Source organism: Strigops habroptila, chromosome 3, assembly GCF_004027225.2.
Source record: "Strigops habroptila isolate Jane chromosome 3, bStrHab1.2.pri, whole genome shotgun sequence".
In the NCBI taxonomy this organism is placed as follows: Eukaryota; Metazoa; Chordata; class Aves; order Psittaciformes; family Psittacidae; genus Strigops; species Strigops habroptila.
In genome coordinates, this window is record NC_044279.2 from 2095621 (window position 1) to 2120892 (window position 25272).

Sequence of the window (25272 nt, forward strand, 5' to 3'; positions counted from 1 at the left end):
CTCATCTCAATCTCCCCTCTGGCAGGTTAAAGCCATTCCCCTTGGCCTGTCCCTACAGGCCCTTGTCCAAAGCCCCTCTTCAGTGTCCATGCTCTGTTTTCATCTTATGCTGTGTGTGCCCAGAGAATATTGAGGCAGAAGCAATTTTCATGTTGGTAATTATTTACTATGGGTTGTATTCTTCCGCTTTAGAGTTTCAATAACTGAGTTTCTGAGAAGGCTGTACTTTCAGAAGGAAACAGTTCAGGGATGCCGTGCTGCTCCAAACCATCATTTTAACTCATGGAGTTAAATCACGTAAATACACTATTGGCCCTTTCTAAGGAAGCTATTCCCTCTAAAGACTTCTGAGAAACCACTGGAATCTTATTTTGCTTTGCCTCTGAAAGAACCATCCCATACCTGCAGCACCCAGACAGCTACAGAGTTAATGACCATTAAATCATGCAAAAATCCTAGTAATTTTCCCCAATAACAATACTACTAGTAATTACTATTATTATACATCATTATAATATACATGTTTTACAGCTATAAACTACGATAGAAAGCAGCCAGATAAACCTTGGGAGATGCATGCTACTTCCTAAGAACTTTGTAAATATTATTCATCCCCGAAGAGTGAGTTTAGAGATAAGAAGGAATAATTTAAAAGGATTAAAAGAGCTTGACCCAAATCACAGCAAGAGTCAGAGATGACAGTGAGTTTATTCCTTTCAGTCCCATGCAACACGTATAACTCAGAATTTGGAGGCAGGCTTCCATACTGTCCTGCTACCCACGTAGTTGGGATGACAACTGTGCTTGCTGCCATTATCACTACTCCACATTAGAGTTCCAAAAAGCTGTTTCAAAAGAGGCTTCTCACATAAATACTTTAACCTGAAAGCCAAATCTCCCAAATCTCTCTTATCTGCCTGAGGAAGCAAGACAGCTGCCTTGCTGCAACAGCATCACATCAGTCACACACGCTGCCCTTGGGAGGCAGTAGACCTCATCTATCTTTGCTCCTCCTGGTAGTTTAGCATGTGTATTTAGTCCAATCCCACACCTCTGTGATTTGCAGAACTTCTAAGGAGGCACACCTTACTGAAAATAAACCTCTGTGGCAGTTGTTTAACAAAGCTGGAAACAGTTTGTAGCGATGGCTAAAAGGTGCTTTAAGAATGGTGTGTGCCAGGCAAGATGCAAAGATGATGTTATCTTGACATATGTAGCAAGAGAGATATGTCCTCTTGCACAAGCAAAACTTAGAGCCTGTGTACACCTACACAGCTGCATACAGAGATCAGAAGAGGAAAGACTATACTAGCAGTGACAGTGGAACAGATCATAGTTACAGACTGTTGAGATCAACCTTGTGGGTCACAGCATCCTAGAATCAGAATTGTGTGTGTTGGAAGGGACCTTAAAGCTCCTCCAGTTCCAACCCCCTGTCACAGGCAGGGACACCTTCCACTAGAGCAGGTTGCTCCAAGCCCCTGTGTCCAACCTGGCCTTGAACACTGCCAGGGATGGGGCAGCCACAGCTTCTCTGGGAAAAGTCTGTGCCAGCACCTCAGCACCCTCACAGGGAAGAGCTTCTGCCTCAGAGCTCATCTCAATCTCCCCTCTGGCAGGTTAAAGCCATTCCCCTTGGCCTGTCCCTGCATCCCTTGTCCAAAGCCCCTCTCCAGGTTTCCTGGAGCCCCTTTAGGCACTGGAGCTGCTCTAAGGTCTCCCCTTCAGGAGCCTTCTCTTCTCCAGGCTGCCCCAGCCCAGCTCTCTCAGCCTGGCTCCAGAGCAGAGCTGCTCCAGCCCTCGCAGTATCCTCTTGGCCCTCCTCTGGACCTGCTCAAGCAGGTCCACATCTTTCCTCACTGGATACATAGCAGGGTCATGGCTAGACATGGACACTAAGGGATGCACTGCCACTTCACTCAGCTCCTACCTGAAGAAGAGGCCGCTGCACTCCAAGGATCTTCATGGTATCCGCATTAGCCAATATTTTCAGGGGATCAGATGCCTTCGTGACACCTTCAATCTCTTTATTGATCTCAGCCAGGACCTGATTGAGGAAGATGTTCTTGATGTACATGGTGAGGAACTCACGGAGTGGACACTGCTTGCTTGGGCCAAGTTCCATGGCGTGCTCTATCTCCTGGATAAACCTGGAAAACAGAAGGGGAAGAATGTAATGTAAATAAACCATGTAGTTACTCTATATGTGTTAGTGTTGCTTTGCCATTCCTACATCTCAGAGGCAAGCAACAGCAGTGGGGGAATAGACTGTACCAACATGAGGCATGAAGAGTAGGAAAGGTCTATAAGGTAGCCTGCAAAGAATAATGGATAAAATGCCAACAACTGGTGAGAAAAAGACTCAATGGCTGGAGAAGAACAGACAAAATGAGGCATTGGAGAAAATCCACAACCAGGCACAATTCCTATTTATTTATCCAAAAATCACCAACTGCTTTATTTGAGATGTACTGGAAAGATGTCTTTTAAAAGTAAAACAATGAGGATGCCAGAAATCCCTTTGAAAAGGCAAACTTCCTTCTTGGCTTGGTCACTTGATTCTCACAGGTAGGTTCCCTATCTCCCATCTCTAATCTGAATAGCAGCATATTCCAGCTCGAAGCCCAGAGATAACACTGAAAAAAGCAATGCATATGTATTATGCTGATATCATACTGCATTATGCATGTCTGTATGATGCTATATTTTTATTATGTGTTATTGTTTCATCCTAGGACCCCATTCCTGCACACTCAGAATGGCATGCCGATTCCGGGAATATTTTAACACAGGATGTTTGTCATCTCCTCCTGCAAAAGCTCTTTCAGTGATGCCATCTGTTTAACACACAGGAGGTTCTTCTAGAAATCACTTTGTCATTTCTTTAACTTGTATCCCAGGCAATGAAATCAATCTTCTTTTCAAAATTGCATGGATCAGGAGTCATAATGAATCACAGAATCCCAGACTGGTTTGGGTTGGAAAGGACCTTAAAGTTCATCCAGTTCCAACCCCCTGCCACGGGCAGGGACACCTTCCACTAGAGCAGGTTGCTCCAAGCCCCTGTGTCCAACCTGGCCTTGAACACTGCCAGGGATGGGGCAGCCACAGCTTCTCTGGGCACCCTGTGCCAGCGCCTCAGCACCCTCACAGGGAACAACTTCTGCCTAAGATCTCACCTGATTTTCCTCTCTTTCAGTTTGAACCCATCACCCCTTGTCCCATCACTCCAGTCCCTGATGAAGAGTCCCTCTGCAGCATCCTTGTAGCCCCCTTCAGACACTGGAAGCTGCTCTGAGGTCTCCACGCAGCTTCTCTTCTCCAGGCTGAACAGCCCCAACTTTCTCAGCCTGTCTCTATACAGGAGATGCTCCAGTCCCTGCTCATTCTCACAATCATTTATATTTTAATCCCACTCCTGGAGAGGCTGGGATTGGTTTTATCTTTGTTCTACACAGCAGCAGCAGAATCATTTGTCCTTGGATCTCCCAACATACATTGCAACACGCTCTGCACCCTGAAAAGCCACCTCTTCTTCTCTAGGAAAAACTTCTTTTGCCATTGAAACATCTCTAACAGTTCCAGTGTGTGCAGCATGTATTAGAGGTGCCTCATCACCAACCATTTTCCCAACAATTCAATGAGGTCTGCTTAATTATCCATAATCTTCTACCTCCACGTTCAGCACTCCAGAGGAGGCGGCTTCCCTTCAGAGGGCTGACTGAGAAGCTCCTGTCAATGTTAGTAGCATGATTTCTTTCAAATCTGAACAATTTGCTCCCTAAAGCCTCTGCAGCGTTGACTCCATCAGTCTAGAGTGACACATTCGGGCTGATGCAGCTCTTGGTTCCGCAGGGGGACCCATTCTCTGTTAAGTCTGAAGACTGCTGCTCCAAAAAGAGATGCTGCGGGGAGAGAAGTGCAAAGACTGGCAGCTTTATTCCCTGCCTTTCGCAGATCGATAATGTGAATCAGCTTCATAAAACAGGGAAACAGCAGAGTCATCTGGGAAGAGAGCAGGGAGACCACCACCGAGCTTATCTCCGAAATAACAGACCCAATGTCACCAGCTTCGAGTGACAGCCACTGATGTCCTTAAGGGATCACTGTCAAGGTTGATGGGACCATATTAAACTAACTTGCCGTATCTTTTCATGCCTGCCAATAAATTTGCCACTCTTTCTTTATAAGCTTATTTACCCAGTGCTTTTGATGCATTAAAATCACAAAAGAATATGAATTATACCATTATACCTCTCACATGGGAAAAGAGAGGCACAACAGCTTGAATTTGAAACAAGCAGCCTTCAATGAAGTGAAGAGAACAACTTTTAAACACTTAAAACCCAGCATGTTCTTAAAATTGCTTAAACCAACACAAATAGAAGAAAATTTTAAGAGGGAGAATGGTCATATTCAAATGAGAAGAAAACTATTAGAACGCAGATGTGCTGACCTACAGCAACTCCTTATCCCACAGTAACTTGATGGTGTTTCTATGTGTTTCCTATACCAGAGACTAAATTGCTTGTGTGAGCCATAGGAAAGGTCAGTGATAGCAAACAGTGTAATCAGGAATCTTTGTTTCCCACTACCTGGCATTAATCACCATTTTCAGATCTCTCCTAAAGACCCAGGCCTTGATCTCCAGCAAACTCTACCTTGATTAGAGAACTGAGGTGGTTGGCATGTTCTAACAGGCTTGAACTTCTTCATATAGACAACACTGGTTCACTTCATACTGGTATCCCTATTTTACTTGATACAAACCATAAAGTAATCACAGATGATGAGAAAGCTGCTAGACAGCAATGACTCTGTGAGAAGAGATTTTATGAGTGCTCAGCAACACTTGTGATAAAGAACAAATGGTCAAGAGCTTAGGAAAGCAGATTTAAACTTGGTATCAGTAAAAAATTATTAAGACTGAAACTCTGCCCAGCAGGGAAGACTAGAAGATATGGATGAGAGACCTTAAGTTTGAATGTTCAAGATAACTTGATTAAATGATAATGGTAACGAAAAATAGACAATTTCTGAAGTCTTCATTTAATTAAAAGGTCTCTACAAAAGGAAAGGGAAGTAGAGAACAGGTGAAGAAAAATGCAGTGTGCATGGCAGAGGATGTCTTACAGTAAGGAACAGCCCTAAGAGTTCACCGATTTGATACTCCAATGGTGCAAGTATGTTACCATTTAGCACAGCCTAAAAGAAAGACAAGTGAGAGCCAACCTACTCTGATCTGCTGTGGTTCAAAGATGACCTCACCATGTTTTCGCCAGCGAGGATAAGTCCCCCATCTGCTCTGCAAATGGAGCACTTGAGGCAGCCACTGTGCAGCTCCAATCTTCATCCCATCAGGAGGAAAACCCCACCAAGCACACGACCAGGGTAACCAAGGAAGCATCACAAGGCTCCAGATATACATGGACATCAGATTTGCACCAAGAATCCTTCTAGAGTATTACACTGCAACAGTGACGTACCCTATGTGTTCTGTATTAGAAGGAATACTCAGAATGCCATTAAGAACAACTTACAACTGGCTCTCTGCAACTGCCTGACAGGAGGATGGAGCCAGGAGGGGGCTGCTCTCTGCTCCCAAGGAACAAGGGATGGGACAAGAGGAAACGGCCTCAAGCTGCCCCAGGGCAGGTTTAGATGGAGCTGAGGAACAATTCCTTCCCCAGAGGGTGCTCAGGCATTGGAACAGGCTGCCCAGGGCAGGGCTGGAGTCACCGGCCCTGCAAGTGTTCACACCCCGTGTAGCCGAGGCCTCAGTGCCATGGGTTAGTGGTGGCCTTGGCAGTGCTGGGCAATGGTTGGACTTGATGATCTTCAAGGTCTTTTCGAACCTCACTGATTCTATGATTCTATTAAAATGTCAAAAAAGCAATGTGATCCACGGCTATGCTAGAGATCAGCATTTATGTCTGAGTGTGAACCAGTTACATGATAAGAAATCCCATTTTGGTCAATGACTTATAGAAAGGGGAGAAAACTGGCATTTGAATAAAGCAGTTAGGTTGGGACACAATTGTTCAAACTGGTTTTGGATATACCCACACATGCATAAATCCACATGACCAAAAAAAATCCATCAAAAAACACTATGATAGTGAAAGACTTTGTCACTGAGCCCTTTATACCCTACTATTTTCTTTTTACTCTCCAAAGAGGGCAATCTGAAATACAGCTCACTGTAAAAAAGGGGCCATAAAGAAGGCCTTGAAGGAACAGCTTTGATTCACTTCCATTTGCTTCGATGATTCCACTAGGAAAAGAACCATTCAGTTGTAATTGAGCAGGGTTTCTGAAATAGTATCAACAACTACACTTAAAATCATCTCTCACTGGCACAAAAAAAATGGGGAGAAAGCTATAAAGGTTACCACGCCGTGGGGTGTATTCTCTGAATGTGAGAGAATGAGCCATGTGGAACGTTCAGGAAGGAAAATTTCCCTGTTGCTGAGGAATGTCGTGGTTTAAGCCCAGCCGGTAACTCAGAACCACAAAGCCGCTCGCTTACTTCCCCACTCCCAGAGGGATGTGGAGGAGAATGTAAACCCCACGGGTTGAGATAAGAACAGTCCAGTAACTAAGGTATAATACAAAACCACTACTGCTACCACCAATGATAATAATGATAAGGGAAATAACAACAAGGGGAGAGAATATAAAACTGAAAGGGGAAAAGGAGAAGAAAACAATAAACACAAGTGATGCACAATACAATTGCTCACCACCCACTGACCGATACCCAGCCTGACCCGAGCAGTGATCTGGGCCTCCCGGGTAACTCCCCCTGGTTTATATCCTGGGCATGACATGCCATGGTATGGAATACCCCTTTGGCCAGTTTGGGTCAGGTATCCTGCCTCTGCTTCCTCCCGGCTTCCCCTCCTCCCTGGCAGAGCATGACACTGAGAAAGTCCTTGATCAGAGTAAGCATTACTTAGCAAGAACTAAAAACATCGGTGTTATCAGTGTTGTTCCCAGGCTAAAGTAGAAAACACAGCACTGCACCAGCTACTAAGAAGGAGAAAAATAACTGTTACAGCTGAACCCAGGACAGGAGTTACACTTATTTAACACAACCACCATGTATGTCTGACCCGCAAAATGCTTTCCTTGAATAAAACTTCAGAGCAAGGTGTGTCACCAGATAATGGTCAATGTAGATGGTGTGAAATCCTAAAAAGGGGATGTCGGTGCTCTGAAGGACACTGTTATGAGATGTGTGGGCAGGATGAAGTTGTTGCAGAGAGCAGTTGGGTCAAAACCCAGAAATCTGCATCTTATCCTGCATTCAGAACCTGCACTCTCAAAATGATGCACACTTTCTAACTTGTTTTATCCTCCTCTGAAAGCATTTGAGGTGATTTGCGGCTGCAATTAAGCATTCCCCTTAGACACAAAAGCACTTTCAGGAAAATGAAGTATCTTTTTGGAAATGACAGTCATTTGGATTCAAAAAGGCAAAAAAAAAGACAAACTATTTCAGCAAATTTAATTCATTCCAACTCACAACTTCATCGGCTCTGAGACCTGTCTTACCTAGGCTGAAAGTGTGCAATAAAACCCATAAAGCCTAAAAAGGCTTCACGGATTGATACAGAAACCTCCAACTCTCACCCTCCCAAGGCTTTTTGCTGTCTTCTTGTTATCAAATGTCTTCTAAGATATCATTAAAAGAAGCTGCAGACGTGTCACTGCAAGTGCATAACAACTACTCTGTTCTTAATGATGATGATAATATTATCTGAAATGCCCTCCTCAAACAAATGAATGACAGGAAAAAACCATAAAATATTCTGAAACCTCATTAAGAAAATTTTTACAGACATTCAGCCCAAATTTACATTTCAGCTCGTTTCATTTTTATATGATCCTAAACTGTTCTCTTCCCTCTGTCTTACTCATTAAACATCCAAGTACCTGGAATGAACCTTTTGGTGAGCTTACACAAAGCAAGGAAATACTAAGGAAACAGCAGAAAGCCTTTGAACTGGATACTGGTTACTGACAGAACGGCAAATCCCAAACTGGCTGTTCAGACTCAAGGAAATTAGAGGTAAAATATCCAAGAGAATAGCTTCTTGAAGGTTTGAAGACACATTCAAAACAAGACACACACCTGGAAGACCCCAGATTGTCCACTCCCCATCCAGAAAGCCTTCCCATCTCCACAGTGGGCGTTTTGGGAGAGGGTCAATAGAAGGAACAGCCACAGATGGTGTTCTCCTGGCCAAGTTCTTTGATAACCAACCAGTTACAGCTCTGACTCTTAATTTATCAGCCTTGTGATAGCAGGGCTAAGAAAAGAGGCTATTTCAGCAACTATGTGCCACCAAACGGGTACATATTCCAGTATATTCAGTTCACATAACAATCTAATTGAATAAAACCCACTTCTTGTCCATCTCACTGTCTGGTCCATGCTCTAACTCCTCCTCTGCCAAAGTGAGACCCAGTGTTGCTCCCATAACCAAAAGTACTGACCAATATACATGGGAAATTTACAACAAATACAATTAGAGTTAAAAAAATCACTGCAGCACAGACCACAGATAGCTTGTTACTGGATGATTCTGCCCCTCTGCTCTGCTCTTGTGAGATCCCACCTGGAGTACTGCATCCAGCTCTGGGGCAACAGCACAAGAGGGACGTGGAGTTGTTGGAGTGAGGCCAGAGGAGGCCCTGGAGATGCTGGAGCAGCTCTGCTCTGGAGACAGAGAAGGCTCCTGAAGGGGAGATCTTAGAGCAGCTCCAGTGCCTAAAGGGGCTCCAGGAAACCTGGAGAGGGGCTTTGGACAAGGGCCTGTAGGGACAGGCCAAGGGGAATGGCTTTAACCTGCCAGAGGGGAGACTGAGATGAGCTCTGAGGCAGAAGCTCTTCCCTGTGAGGGTGCTGAGGTGCTGGCACAGACTTTTCCCAGAGAAGCTGTGGCTGCCCCATCCCTGGCAGTGTTCAAGGCCAGGTTGGACACAGGGGCTTGGAGCAACCTGCTCTAGTGGAAGGTGTCCCTGCCCGCGGCAGGGGGTTGGAACTGGATGAGCTTTAACTGTTCTTCAACCCAAACCATTCTGGGATTCTATGATTCTATGAATACCAATCAAATAGGTACTAAAGTAACAGAAAGCTCATTATTTTGCATAAAAACTTGACTACAGAGAATTATTTTGGGTACATCACCAGTTACCTCAGCATTGATGCTTCACTGAGGAGCATGCTGCTGATAAATATTGTGCCTATATGCAAGATCATAGAGCTGCTTTTGCATGAAATCAGTCCAAAGGGAGCTCTATATAGCAGACAACAGCAGGAATAAAGGTTTAAGCTCTTCTCTAGGTGACCCAAAATATGATTAAAACTATAATTATCATAAAAAAGTGCAAACAGCTCTGGGACACTCAATGGAGATTTAACTACACTAACTGCATTTAAAAACATAGCAAAACCCAGACAAAACCCCAGTAAACAGGCAAAAAAGCACTATTTTTCTGCTATTTTCAAATATTATATAGTGTAGAAAACATCCAGGAAGGTTAATTTCAATGGAAAATAACTACTGTTAACAGAAAACACCAAATCTGGGGCATTCTGCACTAAAATATTAAGGTTTCAGCTTAACAGGAGTAACTGGCAGTAGCAGCCAGACTGGTGTCTGCAGCGCCAAGCTGTGTTGATGGGTTATTTCAGGCAAACGGCCAGATTCTGCTGTCAGTCCCCATCATTTCAGTCCCTCCAGCCCCTCCCCTATACAAACAGAAATCCCCAATGTGAAAAACAGCTCGACTACTCGATATAGCTCTTTTGGTTAGTGTAAAGGTTTCTGAGTATGTCCCCACCGAGCTGACAGCTTTAGCACTGGAAGATGAAAGCATCCAGAACTTCTATTTTTTAACAGTAGCTAAAAAAACCCAGGAGCTTTGTAGAATTGATTTCTGTGTTGCAGTTGCTCAACCATGAGATTGAGGTAAGAAAGACTTCCTTCCCATGCAGGTGTAATAGAAAAGTAAGTATTTCGTTGCCTCTGAGGTGCTACAAACACCATATACGCTCAGAAAAACATTAAATTATAATTTAGCTATCTTCTTGTGTCTATAAGTAGTGCTTATTTAATGCTCACCTATCACCTTAAACCCACAACCTTCTGACTTTGCGCAACTCTCTTAGGGCAGATCAGGTGCAATTTCTTCTGATGTCTCCAGAGGGGAATATTGGCCTGTATTTGGACCACAAGATATAGAGCCAGAACTAATTAGTAAAGCTTCATAATGTATAGAATACTCTATATGTTTTATACTCATACTCTACAGCCCAGATGCCCCTCACTTGAGCCAGACCCATAAGCAGCAGCAGCGGAACCACACTGGATTTTTGTTGGGGAGGTCAAACCTTGATGGCAAATTTTAACGTGCTAATTCCAACCTTTCCAACTGCATCATTTGCACAGCAGCTCACGTTTCCATCCCCATCCTCACGGCCTCAAAACTGCTTTCATTTGCTTTCGGGGTTGCTGCTGTAGCTGCACTGGTGGTTGGGCTGACGCTCGCATCTCATGGTCTCTATCCTCTCATCTCTTGCAAGGGCATGAGCGAGCTTCATGAAGCAGTTGCATTTCCATCTGCTGCCAAACCTCAGCTAATAGTTGGCGTGATCTTTCCAAAGGTGGTAAATGTGAATGAGGAGCAGCTTGGAGTTTTGTGACCTCGTGGTGAAAGTGAGTTTCAAAGGAACAAAATGGCACAACTCAGAGTCGTTACTGTGAAATGAAGGCTATGAAATGCCTTTCAACATCACTGTCATCCTGAGCAAAACATGGGGGCATATACTGTACAGACCACTGAAATGGGGCTGTGTTACTTAAGAAATAGAAACTGGGCTAATTTTAAGCCTAGTTGTAAATTTGTAAAGGCATCAGTCTGCAGAGTTAAACCCCAATCCATTGGCCTGTGAATTTACAGCAGCGAAAATCTAACTTTATTCCTCTTACCTCTCTAGGCACCGTTCTTGTGAAGATGTTATTTCCCTTTCTGCAGATGAAACAGAGCAATTAAATCTGCATACAGCATTTATACATCTGGCAGACCCATAAGCAGCTCCCTCTGTGAGCAGACATGGTACAGCTGCCTCTTAGAAGGCAAAGGAAGAGTAACTCAAGCGTGAATCACATCAGCTCGTTCTGTTAATGAGGATGCACCTGAAATACGCACCATGAGTGCTACAGGGAAAGCAGCAGAAGCCGGAGCTGCAGCAGCAGCCACTGTTTTGAGGATTTACTTCCCTCTCAAGGAGCTTTGCTTGTGATACAACTGGTCTGCTTTAGACCAAGGTGGCATCTGTGTGGGGTGTGGAGAGATGATCTCCGTGGTTGAGTTATGGTTTATCAGCCAAGCCGTGGTAAGTGAATGGATGTGTCCTTATCCCTTTTGTGACATGGAAGTGAAGTGTGACATGTGGTTTATTTGGCATCCAGAAAGGGCCAGGAACATGTGGTTGGTAGGCACCAAACCATCGTCACTTGGTTGTTGCAAATGTACATCCAGATATAGGATTCACTGACAGTCTTCTCGTCATCTCACCCTGTCCTGATGCTTGATGGTTTTTTATCTGCTTTTTGATTATTTGCAATAAACAGCAAGCAAGAATCCTAACTATGGGTGAAAACATGGCTGGGATGGGGCTGAACTGTGACATGACTCTCTGCACCAACCTAAAACACACCCTAACAAGCACATTTCAAGCATTGTAAGTATTTAACAAGCATGAGAAGGCAGTGCTTGCTAACAAACACTGAGTAAAGAGAAGACTTGCCTGTCTTCTACAACCAAAATACAGCTGCTGTTTGCCCTCTTCATTTCCTTCTCAACTACTCCTCTCACTGGAGGGACCTGGGGAGCAATTTATTTATCCCACAAGGTGTAACTCTCACCAGAGGAATCTATAAGCTCACACCACCTCCCTGAGTGCCCCTCGGTGTGAAGCAGAGAACAGTGGCTTTGGAGTGGGATGTTAACGTAGTGTCTGCGGCTCCTTGCAAGAGCCACCCCTTGGTGTTGGCCTTTTACCCCTCTATGGCAGACAAATTTGGTTTGCTCCACATCTTTTATATCAAACCTGAAAACTCGAGCGTTGTTCAGATCCTAAAGACCCTCCGCAGCATAGTGAGAATCATGGAATCAACCAGGTTGGAAAAGACCTTTAAGCTCATCCAGTCCAACCGTTGCCCAGCATTGCCAAGGCCACCACTAACCCATGGCACTGAGGCCTCGGCTACACGGGCTGTGAACACTTGCAGGGACGGTGACTCCAGCCCTGCCCTGGGCAGCCTGTTCCAATGCCTGAGTACCCTTTGGGGAAGGAATTGTTCCTCAGCTCCATCTAAACCTGCCCTGGGGCAGCTTGAGGCCGTTTCCTCTTGTCCCATCCCTTGTTCCTTGGGAGCAGAGACCAGCCCCCTCCTGGCTCCATCCTCCTGTCAGGCAGTTGTTGCTCCCCAACACAAGGCTGCATTTCAGCAGAGCTGTGTGTGTAGCTATATGCACCAGTGGGTAATGCAGTCTCCTCTCAGCCCAACCTACACGGGTGCTTTTGAGAGCTGACTTCCACTTCTATTCTTCTCACCCCCTACAGACTCCTTACTATGCTATGAAGCCTCCGAGTTCATTTTGAGAACAAATATAAAGTAGCTTTATTCCCTATATGCCGTGAACCTCCTTTTAACCCTTTTGAGCAGGTACATGTTCTTTACAATGTGAACTGGGAAGCAGGAAACCTCTGGGCAAATGTTTTTGTCTTTTCCTAATTTATTGAGGAACTTTTACAGGTTATTTGGAGAAGAGAAGCTGCGTGGAGACCTCAGAGCAGCTGCCAGTGTCTGAAGGGGGCTACAAGGATGCTGGGGAGGGACTCTTCATCAGGGACCGGAGTGATAGGACAAGGGGTGATGCGTTCAAACTGAAACAGGGGAGATTTAAGTTGGATATAAGGCAGAAGCTCTTCCCTGTGAGGGTGCTGAGGCGCTGGCACAGACTTTTCCCAGAGAAGCTGTGGCTGCCCCATCCCTGGCAGTGTTCAAGGCCAGGTTGGACACAGGGGCTTGGAGCAACCTGCTCTAGTGGAAGGTGTCCCTGCCCGTGGCAGGGGGTTGGAGCTGGAGGAGCTTTAAGATCCCTTCCAAACCAGTCTGGGATTCGGGTGTAAAGAGCCTCAGTTCCCCCACTATTACAACAAACAATGAATATCTGCAAAGCAAGAGATCCTCAATAATGCAGATGGGTGCTGTATCATTAAGATGCCAACAAACCCCAATTGTGCACATCCACGTAAAGAGGAACAGTGAACTGCTCTACCCCCAGCGAATGGGGACAGCAGAGCTGTGACATGCAACTCAGCAGTGATGGCAACACACTCCACTTTCAGCCAGAAATAGAGCTTTGATGAGCTGCTTCTTCATCATTTATCAATGAAATTAAACTAATTTGATGTGTTTTAAGTTTCTACAGTACTGAGCAAACACAGCTCCTACAACCAGCCACCCCTTTGCTCTTCCCAAGCTGCACCAGCAAATCTCTCCCCTCCAGTCCCTGAAACCAGCCCCAAACCAGCCCTACGTTGAGCACAGCTTGCCAGTTGCTTTAAAGTCACAAGATTGCTTCATGATGGAGATGATAATCCAAGATGACCACTGAACTAAATTACCCAGTGTCGATCCATTTGTAATTTAAATCCAATCCTGCAGAAGGCAGAAGATAAATGTACTAACCATGGTCAATCAATCTCTCTCCATAGAAGTTCTGCAATGTATTTATTTTATCTGAACCCAGGCATGTGCCTGCTTAGAGGCACTTTCTGCCCATGAGATGAAGTCAAACCTGTAGGATCCCACTGCTGCTTCTGTTCCAAACTTACTATAAAAGTAATGGCAAAGCTTTACTTCCCATGACACTACAACAGGGAACATTATTTCACTACTACTGATGGATTAGGCACGGTGCTAGGTAGAAAATACATAAAAGCCTTGCTTAAAAAGCATTACGATTTTAAACAATCTTGACAGTCAACTCTAAATGAATTCCTGCCCATCACACGGAAATATTGTGGGGTTTCATTTGATGTGTATAAAACACTTTAGCATCACGGATCGATAAAGATGTTAACAGAACCATCACATAATGTCATCCTATTACACCAAGTGATCTGAAATATGAAGTTCACCAACTTGAGCTTTCCGTATTATTAAATCCTATTTCCTTTATTGCCATATTACATTCAGTTTGTTGACCACCACTGAAATGTAATGACATCCCCCCCGCCAAACTTCACATTCTCTCCTGAGCACAACAGCTTTGTAAAAATTAACTTATTATTCATATTATTTTTCAATCTGATGTGGTGGCACATTCTTCGTGCTCAAACCCCACAGCTCTCAATCTGGCCCCTGTAAAAAGGAACATATGCTGACTATAAATCTTTAAAACGGCTCTATTAATAGAGTAGCTATGCTGACAGCTTTATAAATGGGCACTATCTTTATGAAAACTGTGTTTTATTAGATTGCATGATAATGATTAGTAATTTCAATGCAGGGATGGCTTTGGAGTGGATGGCAGCGAGGAACAAGTTGGACCAGCGAGAGGTTTCAATGCTCATGGATTTGGTGTGGCTTAGAACAACAGACATGGTCAGATTAGCTTTGCTACACCTTTCTGCTCCTCTGCTTTTCCCAATCAGACAGCAAACAGCCTAATAACTGGCTCTGTGTCTGTCAATCCAATTATTTCTTATTTGCTGTGTGCTGACACTCCATTAAATAAGCAGACAGATGGGGTGATCTTTCATTACCATCCAACTGATTCGTCTCCGGTGTGTGGATGGGGGTATGGACAATCAGTTAGATCGGGGGTTACTCCAAAAAGAACAGGTTGAGGCAAATGAAAAGCCCAAACCAAGAGATTATAACTCCAGGGCCCACCTGGGGATGTCCTGGAGCACTGGGGTGTGATGGAGCTACTGCCTCCAGGAGGACAGAGGGACAAGTTCAGACCTCCTGCTACAGACACCTAACTCAGGTATCACAACACTGTGATATCCACAATGAAGGACTCACGAGTGAGTCTGGCTCCCCTCCATGGGTTTTCCTTTTAGCCAGTGCAGAGAAATGGCCAGGACACCTATTCAACCACCAGCTGTAGGACGGTAGCAACCCAGAGCCCTGTGTCCTTGCAAGTATTTGGGAAACAGCTCCATGGACAGCCCTGCTCTCTCCACATGCCCACATGCCATTTTATAGTAGGAAATAAGACACCATCACCTCAGCAATCTGTGGTAGAGCACTAAGTCCCTCTATTCCAGTCAACGTCAAGTTCATCCCTTAACTCTCTTTTCCGTAATTTAATCCTGTACCCAAAGCTGTCAAAGACACGGCCCTGAAATACAGCAGATGGAGATCATTTCCGTATACTTTACTGCCTGGCTTGAGAATCTGGATGGGACAATATTTGGCTAATTAAGGAAGCTGCTCTGTATTTCTCTAAAAGCCACATTCACCAGTGATGAAAGTCTACCCACACACCATAGAGCAGTGTAAGGAAACTGAGGCAAAGAGTAGTCAGGGCTGCACACTCACATGCTGCTCCTGGGTGTTCAACAGGCCTACAAACAGGAACATAAAATCCTTCTTAAGGTCATAGCATCTCCACGGCAAAGTCATGGGCAGACCCAAGAAACATGCACAGTGCCCAATGGTCAGATCTATTAATGAGGGAATTGGCCAGACCCAATGACTTGGGTTCCTCTTCTGCCTTCCCCATCACTGGGGACAATGACTGTTTGGTAGGTTCTTGAGACTTCTTACCATCCCCGTATGAACAGCAATGCCAAAAGGGTACCAGGACCCACAAACATGGGTTTGAGCAAACAGGGGGGTGATTGCATTAGAAGGAGGGAAGCATTAATGTGCTGAGCCACTTTAAGCACGCAACTTTAGAGCTCTTTAACGGGGATAACAATTTTACGGTCTTGGCTTGAGGAAAAATCCATGGTCATTAAGTACATCATCTTTTCTAAATGAAACTGTTCCTCACTGATTAGGGAGTAACTATATTCTGCAGTAAGCCCATCTCTGCCTATTTTTTCCCTCTTCTAAGAACAAACACCATAAGCCTCAGGCAATGTCAAAATTAGGAGCAACAAAGGAAGAAATACGAAGTCGCCTTTGAAGATTCGTGTTCCTCATCAGCCTGTGGTAATGAATACCTGTTCCTCTGCAAAGGGAATTGAGAAGTGGGGAAAGATGTTGGTTTGAGAGCCCCAGGGAGGGAATTAATATATTGACCTCCAATATTGAGCAACCTGGTCTAGTGGAAGGTGTCCCTGCAACCCAACCTACAGAAAGAGAGTGGGATCCCGACTGATTCTCATGTAGAGCACAGAGTGGATCTGAGATGCTGCTGAGTTGGGTTGGGTTTTAACCATACTTAATCACATGGCAACTATGAGACAAGAGTATACACAATCGAAACCACTCTGAGACACCCAGGTAAGGAAGCACACACATATTAAAGAGTGTATCTGAGCACAGTTACTTTACTTTCTCACTAACCTTGGGCATGCAACACCACAGAGGAAAACTCGGTGGCTTTCACACCATGGATCTGCCACCCAATTGTCTGTGCTGCTGAGTTACAGCTATTTGCACAGGAATGCAAAGATCCTGTATATAAATAGCTGCCAGAGTAAAGATACTGCATCGAGATTACAACTCAAGCCAGGCAACGTTAAGCTACACGTAGTTTCAATCTAATCACATTCATTAGTAAGTTGGCAGAACTTAACTCAATTGGGACATGCTAATATTGCTATTTAGGAAGGCAAGAAAAAAGTGATAAAAGAACCAGCTGTGCTCCAGGCTCTAGCCATTAATAAGTGTACACCTTGTGTATGGAGGCAGAGCAGCAGGAAAAGAACTGATGGGAAGTTTACCATAAGCCACTGAAGATATTTACAGCAGGGAAATAACACCCCAACTCCAGGAGCCACCACTATTTCTTTGAAGGGTTCAGATGAGGCTCAGTGGGCTCGTTTTATGAGGAGAGATGCTTGTACATTCTGTGTGGGGAAAACAGAACAGCTTCCAGAGTAAATAGCAGGTATCTGAATTGTCTCTCATCATCCACTTCATTTGGTATCCAGGGTCTGGTCCAAGCTAATGAGGAGAATGGATTTGCATCATAACGGACCTGAGCAATGCCGTGCTACTGGAGACAGCAAATGTGGACAAATTCAATGCTGTGCCTCCATTAAGGATCTCATTTCTCAAGAGTGAGGGTATTTGCTTCAACATCCTCCACAATTTCCAACACCAGGAGTTGCAGTCTTCCAAATCAAACTAATTTAACTAATTAAACTAATTCCCTGTGCAGTTCCATTTGCGTATGGTATTTTTTCACCTCCTGAACTTAAAAACTGAAGCAAGGAATTACTGACAGATGATCTCTTCTGCCCATACAGTTGATTTCTGTCCACAGAGTGATCCTTACAAAACACACATAAGTCATTAGCCTAATAAAGTGAGTGAAGTTGCTGTAGAGCACAGCATAAACATAGAAGGGCTGTACTGCCACTGGGAAAACTATTATCTGACCCTGCTAGACATCATTTTATACTCATATGTGTGTTGGTTTTATTATCGTGTACTTTGCGCAGATGATATGTAGTACTTTAGGAGCAGCATTTGATTCTGTAAACACAGAACTGTATAAAATGGGGCTGTAAGAATGAGGATAATAAAGGGGCTGGAGCACCTCCCATACAAAGAGGGGCTGAGAACATTGGGGCTGTTGAGCCTGGAGAAGAGAAGCTGCGTGGAGACATCAAAGCAGCCTCCAGTGTCTGAAGGGGGCTACAAGGATGCTGGAGAGGGACTCTTCATCAGGGACTGGAGAGATGGGACAAGGGATGATGGGTTCGAACTGAAACAGAGGAAGTTCAGGTTGGAGATAAGGCAGAAGTTCTCCCCTGTGAGGGTGCTGAGGCGCTGGCACAGGGTGCCCAGAGAAGCTGTGGCTGCTCCATCCCTGGCAGTGTTCAAGGCCAGGTTGGACACAGGGGCTTGGAGCAACCTGCTCTAGTGGAAGGTGTCCCTGCCCGTGGCAGGGGGTTGGAACTGGATGATCCTACGGTCCCTTCCAACCCAAACCATTCTATGATGTTATGATTCTAAGAACTGCCTGAGGCATGCTGTAACTCTTGATTACAGACCATGAGGTCAAAGGACACAGGATTTAGAGTGAGGCAAAATTATCCTTAGGCACATGTGGAGAACAGAAGAACTGAATGCAGTGCATTGACTAGAAACACTTCTTACCAAGCTCACAAATGAGGCTGGAAGGGGCCAGTAAGATGCCCCTGAGGTTGGAGAGCCTTTACATCCCACAACATGGGACACAAACTGCCTGGTAGTGCTTATGTTGACTCTGCCCATGACTTCATCCTCCTGCTGCCATAAATCAATACTTGCAAATGCATAGTTGAAATCATTTTTGATGCATAAGGTGATGAGAGCTGTGCTCCTCTGCATTCATGAGGTCTCCTGCGGCGTTATGCATGGGAAGAGGAACTCTCTACTGAAACAGGCATGAAATTACAGCCAGGATGGGGAAACTCCTATTTATGACTGCATGGGAATTACTCTAATTAAAGATATGTAACAGATGGGCTGATATAACAGGCGTTCATCCATGGTGATCCCACCCTGCCCTGCCAGCCAGCACCACTCCAGCTGAAATGGGACGGCAGCTTTCTGGTGTCTCATCTTTCCAGCTAGAAAGCGTACTGGGATGGGCTGTGGTATTACACTCAGTATCTTATTATCTGCAAAGGGACACAGCACACACACAAAGCCAGGAATGTGGAAGTAAATAAAGCCTCATGTTTGTGCTTATATTCCTCCAAGGCACGACAAACCCCAGAGCAAATCCTATGAGCTTAGGAGGATGAAGTAGGTGGAAATAAATACTGAGAACAATGAAGATATAATTCAGCAGCAATCTTACAAAATATGGTTTTCTGGTATAAAATCCTACCTCTGTGGCTACCTGCATTGTAAATTGTGCCACATTTTCTTCTTAGAATCAGAGAACAGTTTAGGTTGGAAAGGACCTTAAGATCATCCAGCTCCAACCCCCTGCCATGGGCAGGGATGCTTCACCCTAGACCATGTGGCCCAATGCTCTGTCCAACCTGGCCTTGAACACTGCCAGGGATGGAGCATTTACCACTTCTCTGGGCACCCTGTGCCAGTGCCTCAGCACCCTCACAGGGAAGAGCTTCTGCCTTAGATCTAACCTAAACTTCCCCTGTTTCAGTTTGAACCCATCACCCCTTGTCCTATCGCTCCAGTCCCCAGTCCTATCCCTCTCCAGCATCCTTGTAGCCCCCTTCAAATATTGGAAGGCAATCACCAAAAATAGGATAAAAATACACATAGAACTATGGGAAATGCAGCTTCGTGGACAGGATGGATGTTGCAGCAGTTTTAATTCAGATTTTTTCACATGAATTTTATTTTCCTTCGTTGTACTACCTGCACCAGGAATCAGGACCCTTATACTTGTCCTAACTCAGCCAGTCTGTGTGAATCTGCATTTCATCTTTTTCCTCTAATTAATAGTGAGAATAGTGTTTGAATGCTGTGAATAATTCACTATTATGCTAAATTTATTCTTATAAATGCATATTCAGAATATATTGATTTTAGGTGTCACGTAGAAGACAGCCTAAAGGAAACGTACCTTAAGTAAGTACTTGAAATTTGCCTTCTTGAGAATGAAGCTTTCTGAGCAAACATCATCAACTAAAATGCCCTAAATCATGATCTGCATTTGAAAATACATACATTAAAGCACTCTGATGGTGAAATCCTGACATGGAAAGCTGTATTGGAAAAGATGGCATTTGCAATTCATCCTCTGCAGCCACAAGTCTTATTGTACTGCAAAAACAGAATCACAGGATGGTTTGGGTTGGAAGGGACCAAAGACCATGTTATGATTCTCTGAATTTCAACTTCAATTTCTTTGCAGTTTCACCCTTTAGCACTCACACATGACTGACAGATCTCTTTGGACCACTGCCCAAACAATATATACAGAATACTTAAACTCCCCATATATACTACTTGAAATAAGCACACAGAGATTACAGACACACACGGACATACACAGATATACACACAGCTACATCAACCTGAGCACAAGAGGCTTTAAAAAAACCCTGTATTTTTTGTCTAAAGAACTTGAACCAGCAGCACACCAGCCTACAGCTCATTTAAAACAGCTTTCCTGGAGCAGTTCCACACTTCAGGTCCTCCAACACTCGCCTCCCTTTAATGGGATATTTTAGCCTTCTGACTTTTACAGCTGATGCATTTAAGACTCTGTGATGTCATTTAATCACTGACTTAGAGAAGAAGGCTGAAAGCTTTATTATAACCAGGCTGTGCTGTCAACTCTCCATATGGAGTCACAAAATATCCCATATTGCTCACACAGAAACTCCAACGATGGGAAGGGGGGAACTGGGAAGAGGAATCCAATAGCTCACTTCTTGCTTTTTCCCCCTTTAATGTTAGCATGCAGCATTCAGCTCCCGATGAAATAATAGCTGAAGCTTAGTCTCTTCTCAGTTCCTCTGTGTATATTTACACACACATCCACTTATCAATAGTATCATAATTGCACAGATAGCAATGCAGAAGTACACATGCAGCAGCAGACAGGCCTATGTAAAACTGCAAAGAAATGGCAGATTCTGCCAATTCTATGTATTTACCAATGTGTGTATTTATCTTTTTGTATCATAAACTCACATTATTTAAGGTAGGCTCTACCTAAGTAGCTACAGATCAGCTTATCTTTAAAAGCCAAGCGTGTGATTCAAGAGACATTCAGTTTTCAGTCTAAGTAGAAGGAAAAGTGGAAAGAAATGGGACAAAAAAGTGATGAAAAGGAGCAATAACAGAATGACAATATAACATTCACTTACTGCTCAGTGACTAAGGAGACTAAGTAAGAAAGGAGGAAGAAAGGGCTTGGTGAAGAGATGCAGGTACTCAGCGCTTTCGTCTTAGTGCCTTTCCCAATAGATCCATCACCTGGGAGAGGTATCCCTGAATTTGTCCCTAGGCAGCACTATACAATAATTTAACTGGGAGAAAGAAATAACCTATTAATCATTGAAAGCCTCCATCCAGCAGAGAGCACAAAACACAGTCCTCCAGCACAGTGGGCATTAAACCAATGGAGATATTAAAGGTATACGATGTTGGACCTATGAGAAGGGGACTGAGGAGATAAAATACCAAATACAGAATATATCAAAGCAATAGATGAATAATGAGAAACAAAGCCTCAACATTTCTTACCTCCTCCAAAAGTGCTTGACAATATTTAGCAAAACTAGCTGAAAACTGAAGACATGCATAGCTCAAGGATGCTCTGATAAAAAGACCCAGCCTAAATCAGCCTAAAGTGAATCCTGGATGTCTCAGTTTCCTAAGAAAAAATATGGATTTGGCTTGAGGTTTGGATTAAAGCAACAGAAAAAAAAAACCTTCTGTGTTTCTTTACCCATTTAATTCATCTCTACCTCAGGGTCACAGTATGGTATATTGAAAGGTAATGGATTTATAGCTCAATATAAGATGTATTCAACATGAAAGAAGCACTGACACTTGATCTCAATCCAAAAGACTCTTCATCACTCTTTGGCTTTACAAAGCCTTGTTTTGACAGTAGAGTAGTGCCTGAATGAAGCCAAGAAATGTTAATCAAAACATACTCATGCCCCTTGTATTTTATCCCTCTTGCTGCTCTCTTCTTTCACCTCCTCCTTTTTTCAATGACCTTAAAGAACTGAGGATGAGGAACATAAATTAAGCTAATGAGGAAAAAGGAGGATGGAAGTCATGGAAGAAAAGGCATGCTTGGGGGAAAAAAGGTGTTTCCTTCCATTATTCCATCCTCTGAACAAAAAGTGGCCACAGAATTAAATCTTCTTTGCTGATGGGAGCTGACACGTGAGAAAAACTGAAAAGGTCTTCTCACCACTTGGCCAAGTTTCCAATCTGATTTGGAAGGCTCTTTGATAAAGATGGAAAGAAAAGGATTGCAGCTCATGCAAATGCAGGACTTTAGGGAGACCCAAAATCCACTCCCACCCTGGTGTTACCACACATGGTGCAGCAAGAGCAGTAGAACCAAGTGTTCAAGGCCAGGCTGGACACAGGGGCTTGGAGCAACCTGCTCTAGTGGAAGGTGTCCCTGCCCATGGCAGGGGGTTGGAACTGGAGGAGCTTGAAGGTCCCTTCCAGCCCAAATCAGGCTGGGATTTTATGTTCTATGACATTATGAGGTATGTTTCCAGGAGATGCCAGCAGCATTTCAGTTCACAAAGGGAGAAACAAGCCTTGGAAATGGAAATTAAGGGGAAACACAACAAACATCTCAATCCAGCTGGGACAGTGGTTTTCTATTATGATTCATGGGTCTAGCTAAATTTGAAAGAACCCATGTGAAAGAACCAATGTGAAAGAACCCATGGTTACATCCTAAGTTTGACTGTACCCCTCTATCTACAGAGATAAAGAGAAAACACCTATTTCCCAAACAGGGTTTCTTCAGCAGATAAAGACTTTTATGAAGGCCAAATCACCACGCATTCAACAAATCAGAAGGAAGAACTAAGATTCTTGAACCTATTCATAGTCTGGCATCCTCAGCATAAGAAGGACATGGAGCTGTTGGAGCAAGTCCAGAGGAGGCCACAAGGATGATCAGGTGCTGCAGCACCTCCCGTATGGAGACAGGCTGAGAACATTGGGGTTGTTCAGCCTGGAGAAGAGAAGCTGCGTGGAGACCTCAGAGCAGCTTCCAGTGTCTGAAGGGGGCTACAAGGATGCTGGAGAGGGACTTCTTCATCAGGGACTGGAGCGATGGGACAAGGGGTGATGGGTTCAAACTGAAACAGGGGAGATTTAGTTTAGATAGATGGAAGAAGCTCTTCCCTGTGAGGGTGCTGAGGCGCTGGCACAGGGTGCCCAGAGAAGCTGTGGCTGCCCCATCCCTGGCAGTGTTCAAGGCCAGGCTGGACAAAGCCTTGGCTGACACGGTCTAGGGTGAGGCATCCCTGCCCATGGCAGGGGGTTGGAACTAGATGATCTTAAGGTCCTTTCCAACCCAAACCATTCTAGGATTCTATGAAACTGCAGGTTCAAAGCCAGATAATCAGCAAATTCCTACAAGGACAATACAATTAACAACAAACTCAAGCCAGAGTTAGAGGACGAACAAGATCCTCCTCACTATGCAGACCCTATGGTCACTAGGCTAAAAACTCCCTTGGATTTTGGAAATGAAATGCAGGCACACTCTCAACATGAGGCCAGATGTGCACGTAACAACACTCATTTTCATACCAGCTCTTGACAGCAAAAAACAGGGCTAACATTCCTTGCATTATTCCACACTTTCTCTTCAAATAAAGACCCAAGTGGATGGCAATGAAAGAATCCACAGGGATGAGAGGACATTGAACGGTCTCCAGAAAATCAATTTCCAACTGCTGTTTTTGTTACTGAGACTTAAGAAAAAAACCCAAACACAGACAGGATGGTAAGTTTGAGACAGAATGTACAAGTCAGCAGCATCGAGTGAACTATTAAAAAATATCAATTTATAGACGGGGACATTAAATACTTTTATATATAAGTTTTTTGCTTGTACAGTAAAAATGGCAGCTGGATATAAATTTCACAGTCTTGATAGAGCAGAAGCTTGTAGCCTACACAACCAAAATGATAATGCAACTTTGGAATGGAAATTTAAACTCCAAAGGTAATTTTCCATTGACAGTGCTCACTGATGCATGAATTATACTCTCAGGGATGCGTAAATAGGATTTGTTTGATTGCTTTATCATCCCTCCATTATAGCAAATCTTCTAAAGCAGTGGGAGACATCATAGGGCTGTTTGTAGATTCCTTGTTTGAAGACACAGTGGGGGCAAAATTGTATCACTCCTATTGAGGAGCAGGACCTGACCATGAAATCATAATTAATGCCATAACAATCTACTTATAAGTCTCTGAAGCAGCCAGGATGGGGATAAATTAGAAGCAAAATATTGTTAGCATTTATTTAAATTGAATTAAAAAAAAGCCTGACATGACAGGAACCATATTACAGGCTAATAAGGGATTAGATGAAGCAATTACAGCAAAGGAGGGTTTTTTTCCAATGATGCAAAAAGACACGAGCTTTGTGGAGATCACTGCTTTGAAGCCACAGTTCCAAATTCTCCCGAGTAGCGTGAGACCTGCCAATGGTTGTGGCTTTCACAGAGTGGTTTGGGTTGGAAGGGACCTTAAAGCTCCTCCAGTTCCAACCCCTGCCACGCGCAGGGACACCTTCCACTAGAGCAGGTTGCTCCAAGCCCCTGTGTCCAACCTGGCCTTGAACACTGCCAGGGATGGGGCAGCCACAGCTTCTCTGGGAAAAGTCTGTGCCAGCGCCTCAGCACCCTCACAGGGAAGAGCTTCTGCCTCAGAGCTCATCTCAATCTCCCCTCTGGCAGGTTAAAGCCATTCCCCTTGGCCTGTCCCTACAGGCCCTGGGATATCAGGATTTTCTGAATTACATAAAAACTTGCATGATTGACAACAGATTTACCACTTTCTAAGAGCTTGACCTACATCTTCTAAGATAATGACTAACCAATGGTGGAGAAGGAGAGAAGCATCACTGGAGAAGACCTGCAGGACTTCTTGAATGTTATAAGGCTCCCTGACAAATAATCTTCGAGAAAGGCTGGATGTGGAAGGAACTGGGAAATGTTCCTCCACGCCACCAGGAAATCATGTCCCTTCCACTTAACTGCAGTATCCACACATGTAGAGCACAGAAGGAGTTATAGTCCTGCTTCATGGCATGCAGGGAAAGGCTACATTAGCTGTCAAACTACCATCTCATATATTCATAGTTAATTCCAGCAACCGATTTCAATTAGGGCAAGGAGAGGGGAGGGAGTTCTTCTGTCCATCACGTTACTAGACATGTATTAGGAATGACAGCCTATGATTGCTGTAGACAGCATCTAATTAACTGTCATTATAAAACACATGTCAAAGCCTGGGGCCTGCGCTGGATCCGTTCTCTAATTTAGCTCTGGAATGTTAAAAATCCCCTCGAAACAAGCTGGGGAATGAA

The 25272-nt window shown here is 44.2% G+C and overlaps 1 protein-coding gene across 2 annotated transcripts in view; it reads right to left on the reverse strand.

Annotated features, from left to right (window-relative positions):
* Positions 1–25272, reverse strand: part of EXOC4 (exocyst complex component 4) — a 396577-nt gene that overhangs the window by 114328 nt on the left and 256977 nt on the right. For both annotated transcript variants that reach the window (XM_030480709.1, XM_030480710.1), the window contains exon 11: positions 1931–2150. In XM_030480709.1, the coding sequence (XP_030336569.1) occupies positions 1931–2150 (220 nt within the window). The remainder of the gene's footprint in view (positions 1–1930; positions 2151–25272) is intronic.